The sequence below is a fragment of the Galeopterus variegatus genome, unplaced genomic scaffold (genome assembly GCF_000696425.1).
Source record: "Galeopterus variegatus unplaced genomic scaffold, G_variegatus-3.0.2 Scaffold7842, whole genome shotgun sequence".
In the NCBI taxonomy this organism is placed as follows: domain Eukaryota; kingdom Metazoa; phylum Chordata; class Mammalia; order Dermoptera; family Cynocephalidae; genus Galeopterus; species Galeopterus variegatus.
Window position 1 is genome coordinate 20,269 of NW_007733953.1, and position 10,899 is coordinate 31,167.

Here is a 10,899-nt window from a genome sequence, read left to right on the forward strand (position 1 = left end):
ATTCAGGTTTACTCAGGCTTCTCAACACAATATCCATAATCCAATATTTAAAGTTACTCATTAGAATGGTTTAATATTCAATGGGATATTAAAACATAATTAATTGAATGTGATACATTTCTTAAGGGTAATTTTACTTAAAATAAGGCCTGGACATACTATATCCTTTGAACCAGCAATTCCTTACAACCTCCTGGCTACATCTACTCCCATAATACTGACCTTTATTTAGTCCTTTGCTCTAGCATGTTTCCTCCTGCTCTCGAGCCTCTACCTACCGTTCCTTCTCCCTGTGATCCTCTTCCCTTCTCTCTTCACCTGATTATTTTCCGCTCATCCTTCACATCAGTGAAGTCTTCCATGATTTCCCTAAATTAACTAAATCCTCTACTCTAGGTCCCCATGAAACCCTGTATCCTCCTTATTGCAGTGATTGTTGCAGTAGTTACTTTAACATTCTTTCTGTGTGGCTCTTTGATTAATGCCTGTGACTTCCACATAAAGAAGTATAGATCTGTATCCCCAGAACCTCACCCAGGGCTCAACACCAAGAACACATTCTGCAACTGTTATGGACTAAATGTTTATGACCCCCGAAATGCACATGTTGAGGCCCTAACCCCCAATGCGATGTGTATTTGGAGGTACAGCCTTTGGGAGGTAATTGGGTTTAGATGAGGCCATGAGGTTAGGGTCCCCATAATGGGATTAGTGTCCTTATAAGAAGAGGAAGGGAGACCAGAGCTCTCTCCCCACACCACCCCACCCACCACCACCACCACCACATGAAGACACAGCAAGAAGGAAGCTGTCTACAAGCCAGAAAGAAGGCCTTCACCAGGAATTGAATCTGCTGGCACATTGACCTTGGACTTCCCAGCCTCTAGAACTGAGAGAAACATATGTCTGCTGTTTAAGCCACCCAATCTATGGTATTTTGTTATAGCAGCCTGAGCTAAGACAGCAACTATTTATTGATGGACAATTGCATGCATGTGTAGAAGGGAGAAAGGGAGGAGGGAAAATTTATCTGAACGAAATAATCAGATACATGTGAGAAATTTAGCTATCAGAATATCTATCAGACCAGTAATTATAATAACAATACCCTGGAAATCAATGCTTCTAGTATCCATATTCTACTTAGCCTCTTCTAATGAAACCTGACAGTTAGAGAGATGGCCCCAGCATATTGTCAAACAAATGAAAAAAATTATAAAACAGGGTACACTGCATGGATCCCATTTTATTTTGAGAAAAGCATAATAGAAAGACACAAATGTTCATAATAATCTAGAACAAGAACCAGTAGACATTGACACATTAACAATAGCTATCTTGGAGTAGTAGAAATCTGGATACTTTTTTTTCCTTTTAGTTACCCATATTTTCTCATTTTTCCACAATTAGCATGTGCCACTTGTGTATACCATATGTTGGTTTCCTCCCACTCAGGCTCTGTTTTTTTCTGACACCCAATTTGAGGCAGATACAGCATCTCTCTGCATTCTCCAAAAAGAACCTAATCAAACCATGAACTTTGTTGAGCAATGTAAGTTCTGTGGAAGTTTTTATGTGAAAGAGAGGATGCTTTCATTTCAGTGCCCACAATGTTTATCTCCAAAAAATCCCCACAAGACATTTTCATGTCTTTTCCAAGTAACCAGTGGATTTCCCTCTCTCTCATCTCTTTCTGCATGTAGCTCCCAGTCTCCTGGTCCTTTGGCTCAACTCCAGATCCTAATTCATGTAAATATAGAGTCACTTCTTTCCTCTTCATGAAATCACATCCTACCCCCACAACTTTCTCCTTCCCCACATCTGGCTGAATACAACTTCTTCTGAGCTAAGGGCATATTTCTTCAGTTAAAAAAAATTCTAAAACCAGCTGCTGAGAAGACAAAATTTCATCCATATTGTTGCACATAAACAATAAAAATTAAACCATAATTATCTAAAGATGAAAAAGTTCATGTGCAATGTATTATTTTCCCACACGATACTCTATCAGTCCCTAGTGAAGAATATCACTAGCTTTTAAAGCTGAAACATTTCGATTAAGATCAGAAGAGTCAACCACAGCCTGATCTAAGATGCTGCTGATCTTTGAGCAGCATTATCCCATCGCACATTGATCTAGTTATCAAATTGCCCATCATGCTCTAACTGTTGGTTTTCAAATTCTCGGGTCTGGTAGAACTCTGAAAAACGTGATTCTTGGCAGGATTTTAGGGCATCTTAAAAGGCCTGGCACAAAAACAAACAAATGTTATCTACCAGGACCCCATCATCTTAAGGAGTCCCAACTGTTGCTTTCTGACAGTTAAAGACTTCACAAGACCCAATACGAAACCGCAGTTCTTGGCAAGTGAGCAGAAACCAGAAGGGGGATGGACAAGTTCTAAAGCAAATTCCAACAATTCCAAGTATAATTAACCCCGATTTTCATCTGGAGCTTCCATGTATAACCAAAGGCAGAATTCCTTTCCTTTTTGTAAACAATAATAAGAGCTAACATTTGTCAGTTTCAGTAATGATACTTTTCCCTTATGAAACTACTTCAACATGCCAGTCCTGTTCTAAAAGCTTAGTGTGGATTATCTCATTCAATTCTTCCAATAGCCCTACCTACATCATATAGACACTGTTCTTGTCCCTACTTTAGTGGAAAACTGTGAACAAGGGTTAAATAACCTGTTCAAATTCCCACAAAAGTGGTGGAGGCTACACTTGAAACTATGGCTGACGTCAATCCATTCTCCTAAAACCTTTGCAACAGCCCTATTTCCCCTATAAACTTAAATCTTCTTTGCCTTCATTTTAGCATACAGCTAGAGAGAATTATATGACATCCTTACAACAGATGCGCTAATATTACATACTTGCACAAAAGGTTTTCTGTTGTTTTGGCCCAATCATTTTTTCAAATGTCCCCTATTAGTTAGCAGTTAAACATCTGTGTTCCCAAGTGGTTGAGACAAACACCATCACATGTGTTTCAGCCCTAATATTGTAACTACTAGAACAGAAGTAGAGTGAAACTAATTTCAAGGACTGCCATTATGAAAAATATTAATATTGTACTGTTCCACAGTCCTGGTCTTCTGAAATTAAAACTATCATATTACACATTTGGTAGAAATTGGCATATAACTAGATAACAGCACAAAATTGCAATTTTCCTAAAACATTAGGAGAAAGTATATACTAGTATTTTGTCCTTTCTTACTAGTAGAAGTTCAAAATATCTTTAAAATTATTTGTCCTTTAAAATCTATTGTTAAAATATAAAGGAAGAATATATGATTTGTTCTTCAAGACAGAACTTTATGGACATAAAAGTTCTCATCTTTCCATATAAACATGCAGAAATTTTCTTTCAGGTCAGATTCAGTTAATCCTCATCGTGTCTTTAAATGAGAGCCATTTGTAATTCAGCAAAAAAAAAACCATGAAGGTACAATGAAAGTGGTCAGATTTTTTGGTTTTAATTTTCAAGTACAAAATTGAGGATAAAGATCGCGGGCGCGACGCCCCGAGGGACGGTCAGGGGGCTGGCTGGCTGCGAGTTGCGGCAGCGAGACCGGCCGGGAAGATGCCAGTGGCCGTGATGGCGGAAAGTGCCTTCAGTTTCAAAAAGTTGCTGGATCAGTGCGAGAACCAAGAGCTCGAGGCTCCTGGAGGAATTGCTACACCCCCAGTGTATGGTCAGCTTCTAGCTTTGTATTTGCTCCATAATGATATGAATAATGCAAGATATCTTTGGAAAAGAATACCTCCTGCTATAAAATCTGCAAATTCTGAACTTGGGGGAATTTGGTCAGTAGGACAAAGAATCTGGCAGAGAGATTTCCCTGAGATTTATACAACCATCAATGCTCACCAGTGGTCTGAGACGGTCCAGCCAATCATGGAAGCATTGAGAGATGCGACGAGGAGACGAGCCTTTGCCCTGGTCTCTCAAGCATACACCTCAATAATCGCCGATGACTTTGCAGCCTTTGTTGGACTTCCTGTAGAAGAGGCTGTGAAAGGTATATTGGAACACGGATGGCAAGCGGACTCCACCACCAGGATGGTTCTGCCCAGAAAGCCAGTTGCAGGGGCCCTGGATGTTTCTTTTAACAGGTTTATTCCCTTATCAGAACCTGCTCCAGTTCCCCCAATCCCCAACGAACAGCAGTTAGCCAGACTCACTGACTATGTGGCTTTCCTTGAAAACTGATTTCTCATTCTGTGTTCAGGATCCCACCATCAGAATCCTGTATACTGACAAATATAGATACGTAAAATTTTTATTTTCAGTTTATTGGATGGATTAAGCACCTCAGCATTCATTAGTGAGTATGTGGTAAAATAACATATATAATATAAAGCATATTATATATATTTTGTCCTTAAACATTATGCTGAGTAGTTGTCGAAATAATTCTCATTTTGTGCAAAATTTAATAATTTGGATGGAGCCCGTTAGTATTGGGCAGTCAGTTTATATTCGCTGGTGGCTGAGAACGTTAGCTCCCCTGCTTCGTGTGGAACAGTGGTTGTCAGCCATCCTTCCCTGCCCCAGCACACACCACATCCCATCTGCACCACTGGTTGATAGTTGTAGTGATTCATTGGAGGTTGAAGGAGGACTTAAGATTCGGGGCAGAACCTGAGTTGCTGCGATTGTGATGTACCCTCTTTGTGGAACATGCTCTCTTTTCTCCCCACCTCCTGCGAATCACACTGAGGAACGCAGAAGCATAGCTGAGAAACAAGTAGACCGTTGCTTTAGTAAACCAGTTAGTGAACTTTAGATGTTTTATGATAGCGTGAGTACATCCATTGCTGGCAGTGGAGGGCTTGCCATGGAAATGCAACTTATTTAAGACATTCATGAAAAGTATTAAGTTGTAATGTCTCCTTTCAGAAGAAGGGAAAAGTTAATGTGGAATGCATTGTATGGGAAAAGAAGCCATTGACATAAGTGATACACTTTGTACAACTATCCTGCAGCCTGTTGGTTGCTTCTGTTTGTCCCTTGATTCAAGTTCTACCTTTTGAGAAGTACCGAACAAGTGACAGCCCTCTGAATATTTGAAGTTGTTTATTGTATCTTCAGGTTAAAACACTCTTTCGTTCATTTATTCTTCATTTGTTCAATAAATATTTAATTGAAAAAAAAAATTGAGGATAAAATTTAAAGAGTATTTTAGTTACTATCCAAAGTCTTGATTTTGAGTATGAAATATGCAAAAATAAATTATGAAGAAAACTCTTTTTTGTATCCTAATCAGTATCCCTGAATTATCATGTATGGTTTCATGGTGTAAAATATTAGATGTCCACGGGTACTTTTTTAGAGAATCCTGTTTCCTGCATCCTTATTAGTAGGACACTCTGCCATCAGTCCAACCCAAGTTCCAGTCTCAGCTCCACTGTGCACTAGCTGTGTGACCCTAGGCAAGTTTCATAACTTCAGCTTCTGTGCTAGTGAACTAGGGATAATTATGAAGTGTAGATTGAAAGGGGTATCTGTAAAGGTAAAAAGCCCAGCTTGGTGCCCAGTACACAGTAGGCACTTAATATGTAGCAGTTCTCATGACAATTATCAATATTCCGGTAGCTTCTTCCCAGGCATCTTACTGCCCAAAGATGAATGTGACCCATACAGTCCAGCTATAGCTCCACCCCTCTGACATACACAAAGTTATGGTCATTTATAGCCATGATCATCTGCATGATGTTTAATAAGCCCCTTGGGTCCTCCCTGAAACTCCAAATTTCCCACCATCTACATCAGTCTTTGGGGTGAAAGTTCTATCTTAGGAAGGCCTCTAACACAGTGCAAATGTCTGGGATACCACCTTAGCACCTATTAATACTGGCTCAAAACTTTACATTACCTAGCTGTCATGTGGCAAAGGTTCTTGAAAACAAGGAACACAGGACACATGAGTTCTGATGAGGGAAAGGGTCAGGGAAAAATACTGAGCAAGAGGTGACATCAAGAGAACACAGATCTGAAGGGTCTGGATGCCCATCGTTGTACATGCAAAAGAAGAGGAACCTTGTTTCCTACCTTATTGACAGGACTCAGGGGTGCCAGCATCACCAGCCTGGCTCTCCTGCCAATGCTGAGTCCTTCAGACTTGCATTCATTTTCCCAGTACACGCGGACCTTATTATCAACAATTATACCTTATACAGTTCTTTGGAGTAGTGCTTCCGAAACTGTTTATGTGCCTGCAAATTGCCTGAAGACCTTGGTCAAATGTAGAGTCTGATTCAGTAGGTCTAGGGTGGGGCCTGAGATTCTGCATTTCTAATCATCTCCCAGGTCTGCCAATGATGCTGGCCCAAAGTTTACAGATCATTGTCATGGTGACCTCATGGATCTTTGCAACAAACCAGTGGCAAGGGAGGCAAGTAGTTTATCTCTGTTTTACAGGTGAAGAGACCAAGGTGCATGGTAGTTTAGCCTTCTGTAAGTGAGATGAGCAGACATTCAGATTCCTGATCCAGTGTTCCTCCAACAGCAATGTGCCCCCTCACTTAAATTTTCAGTGCACTTAAGTATCGTTACCAACTTAAGAACAGTTCGTAAATTCATTTTAGAGGAAAAAGATTAAGAATGTAGCTGACTTTTCTTTCTGGTGATCATTGGTCTGTTATTTACTGCATCTTATCCGTCTACCCCCTCTCGCAGTTATGCCTGCTACTCCCCTTCCCACAGTCTTCACTATATAGAAATGCATGCATGTCATACAGATGGACCTCTTCAATTCCATCCCACAAATATGTATTGACTTTTTATTCGGGCAAGGCATTGAGTCACTGTCTATGGACAACAAGATAAGACTTGGTCCCTGCCCTCAAAGAGCTTACACAATAGCAGAGAAGACCATCATCTGTACTAATTGCTACAGCAGAAGGTATAATTTGACAAGACAAAGAATATACAAAGTGCTTTGAAAGCACCGAGGAGGGGCAATTAGTTCCAACATAAGAGGATCAAGAGAGATTCCTCAGTGAAAGTGATATCTGTGGCTTGACTTTTAAAGTAAGGCAGGATTTTGACATGTGGGGGAAAAGGTGGAGGAGGAAGAGAAGGAAGAAAGGACAAATTCCAGGCATGAGTGAAGGTTTGGTGGAAGAGATTTGCTAGTTTGCAGTGCTTGGTCTGCTGTGCCTCCAGTTGCCCATCAGGTTTGTAACTCTGTAATACAATCCACGAAAAAGTCATTACCTTGCCTCCAAGATACTGGCAGCATAGTGTAGTCTCATATCACTTGCTCTTGGAATGGAACCTATCCAGTTCCCCACATCTCATTCTGCCTGAGTCCAATCTACCTCAGGAAAAGTATCACTTTTCAAGAAGGGACTTAGAGGCTCAGATAACAAATCTCTCATTGGTGAGTCATGTTCTTCTTGGCAACCCAACAGCCCATGGATATTTCCTTCCCAGCCTCTTTCTTTTCCAATCATCCCTAATGGAAACATTGCCTCATGCCTTCCTTTGCCAAGCCCTCCAGCTTACCTGAAGCCCTGCTTCTGGAATTTCTTGCTCAAAATCAATTCCTATCTCCATAAACAAATCAGCCGGGCTGCTTCCTTAAGCTATTTGAGTGCTAAGCACAGAGGACAGCACTAAGTCATTGTAAGACACTGTTTTTAGCTTTTCCACACTTCCCAATTTAGAAATTAGCAATAAAAAAGATAGGGCAGACAAAGCACTTAGCAAACAGTAGATAATCAATAAATGCTTGTTGTTGCTATTATGGTCTTTCATTTACAACTTGGTTTTGGTAAATCCAACCTCAAAGCACTTGTGATTTTGCTGAACAAACAATTCACCTCGCAAATTCCTCTCCTGATGTCTTTCGGTAAGATGGGACACTGCACAATCCGTTTTTTCAAAAACTTCAGGGTTCCTGCATTAACCACATCCAAAAAAGAAATCCTCAGTGAACACCAGATGTGTCTAATTTCAAAGAAAAGGCTCTTAACCATCTCAACATTGCTCCAATGTCCTTCACCGCCACCATTTTTCAGATTTCAAATGAGAAATGAATCTTCTCCAGGTCACTTCTATAACCATGATGATTTTTATATTTAAAGAAAAAATAAACTACCCCAATTAACAACTCTTTAAAATATCCATACATGGTCTTCAGTCAAGTTTTCCTCTTGCCAACAGTTTATAAGCTCTTTAAATGAAAGAGAAATTCTTGCTACCAACCCAATAGTGAACTCTTTCACCCCTTACAGAAATCATCTGCCAGTTTACTAGAAGCCACGCTCCAGTCCTTGGAACTTATGCTGTGGAAGAATATATACTGTATAGAATTGGTGTTCATTAGAGGGAAGACCAATCTGAAACAGAGGAAATGTGCATGTTAAAGTGCAATCATGTTACTTTGAAATACATGCAGTAAAAAATTAATTAAACCACCAAAGTGCTGACAAGTTGCAATTTATAATTAGCATGCTAATTGGTTATGAATTGAGGTTTCTAAAATGCCCAACACTTGGAAGTAATTTTGTACTGGAAATAGTTTTTCTCTTTTTTGACTAATAAATCCTTGTATTGAAAACCTAGCCCTTGTTCAAATTAAGGAGAATCTCAAAACGCATAAAAATAAGAAAAATTGTTTTTTCTTTTTCATTAGAAATATGTTAATTGTGAACAAATTTGAAAATCTACACATATTTTAAAAGTGTTCTTTAGTTCTTACTTCTTTTTAAGGAAAGTCTCCACCAATATATTAATGCACTTGTGTTTTTAGTTTACATATTTTTTGTGTGTAATTGAGCTCATGTTTATAATTACTATCATAGCATTTTCCATTTAATTATATTTATTTGAAAGACTCCATGTTACTAGGTACATAATATTGTTAACGCTTATATCCAATCATTTAAGCATTCTATTATTCTACATGTGCATTATTTCCTATTTTTCACTATTGTAAATAATGCTATGAGAGCATATTTGCACATTGTTATCCGCATTCCTATTTCTCCAAGAAAGATTTTTAGAAGTAAAATTATTTAGTAAAAAGTACGTCTTTTAAAAAAAATTTTTTATTATTAGCATATTCAGTCTTACAAATCATGATATTTCTTAATGCCCTTTACCTGACCTGTCACTTCTCAAACCCCCCCCTCCCTCCCCACCACCTCTAGTATCCTGAGGTTTGTTCTCTCCTTCTGAAAGTTCAACGTATTGTTGTGGTCTTTCTTTCTTTCTTTCTTTCTTTCCTTCATTCCTTCCTTCTTCCATCCTTCCCTCCCCTACCCCCCACTTCCTTCCTTCCTAGTAGCCAGTTATGAGTGAGAACATGTGGTATTTCTGTTTCTTTGTCTGGCTTATTTTACTTAATGTGATTTTCTCCAGACTCATCCATGTTGTTGCAAATGGCAGAATTTCATTCTTTTTTATGGCTGAGTAGTATTCCTTTGTGTATATATACCACATTTTCCTTATCCAGTTGTCCATGGATGTACACTTAGGTTGTTTCCATGTTTTGGCTACTGTAAATAGAGCTGCAGTAAACATGGGAGTGCAGGTATCCCTTCAGCATGATGATTTCCATTCCTTTAGACATAATCCCAATAGTGGGATAGCTGGATCATACGATAGCTCTATCTCTTGTTTGAGAAAACTCCATACTGTTTTCCATAATGGTTATGCTAATTTACAGTACCACCAACAGTGTAAAAGAGTTCCCCTTTCCCCGCATCCTTGCCAGCATTTGTTATTCTCGGTCTTTTTAATAGTGGCCAGTCTAACTGGGGTGAGGTGATATCTCAGTGTGGTTTTGATTTGCATTTCTCTGATGACTAGTGATGCTAAGCATTTTTTCATGTACCTGTTGGCCATTTGTATGTCTTCCTTTGAAAAATGTCTATTCATCTCCTTTGCCCATTATTTAATTGGATTGTTTGGTTTTTTACTGTATAGTTGTTTGAGTTCTTTGTATATTCTGGACATTAATCCCTTGTCTGATGTATAGTTTGCAAATATTTTCGCCCATTCCATAAGTTGTCTTTCTGCTTTGTTGATTGTTTCCTTTGCTGTGCAAAAGCTTTTAAGTTTGATATAATCCCATTTATTTATTTTTTCTTTTGTTGCTTGTGCTTTTGGGGTCTTATTCATAAAATCTTTGCCCAGCCCTGTTACCTGGAGTGTTTCCCCTATATTTTCCTTTAGTAATTTTATGATTCCAGGTCTTACGTTTAAGTTTTTAATCTATTTTGAGTTGATTTTGGTATCTGGTGAGAAGTACAAGTCTAATTTCATTCTTCTGCATATGGATGTTCGATTTTCCCAGCACCATTTATTGACGAGGCAGTCTTTTCCCCAATGTGTGTTCTTGCTGCCTTTGTCAAAGATCAGTTGGCTATATTTCCGGGTTTCTATTCTGTTCCATTGATCCAAGTGTCTGTTTTTATGCCAGTACCATGCTGTTTTGGTTATAATAGCTAGTTTAAAATTTACAGACAAGTTGGAAGAATAATAAAAAGAATTCTCACCTTCACCCAGATTTCCCAAATTTCGACATTTTGCCACACTTGCCTTATCATTCCTCCTTCCTGTGCCCTTTCCCCTCCCCCTCTCCTCACCCCTCCCCCTTTTCCATTTGAGAGTACATTTTACCTCTAAATACTTTAGCATGTATTCTTAAAATTAAGGATACTCTTCTATATAACCACAGGATAAGTATCAAGATCAAGTAATTCACATTGATAGTGTATGTTATCTAATCTATAGGATTTGTACAAATTTCTCCAATTGTCCTGGTAATAGTTTTAGCAAGAGAAAGTCCTGGATCATACATTGTTTTCAGTCTCCATGGGACTCTGGTCTTCTTTAATCTAGAACAATTTCTCAGTTGTTCTTTGTCTTTA

The 10,899-nt window shown here is 38.8% G+C and overlaps 1 protein-coding gene across 1 annotated transcript; it reads left to right on the top strand.

The window, feature by feature from the left end:
• Positions 1–3,546: 3,546 nt before the first annotated feature.
• Positions 3,547–5,172, top strand: COPS8 (COP9 signalosome subunit 8). Its single transcript, XM_008592376.1, has one exon. The coding sequence runs from the start codon at positions 3,596–3,598 to the stop codon at positions 4,223–4,225; it is 630 nt and encodes a 209-aa protein (XP_008590598.1). The 5' UTR covers positions 3,547–3,595; the 3' UTR covers positions 4,226–5,172.
• The last annotated feature ends 5,727 nt before the right edge of the window (positions 5,173–10,899 follow it).

What these genes read in the sequence shown, in the direction of transcription:
- COPS8 (XM_008592376.1), top strand. Translation starts at nt 3,596, where the DNA reads ATGCCAGTGGCCGTGATGGCGGAAAGTGCCTTCAGTTTCAAAAAGTTG.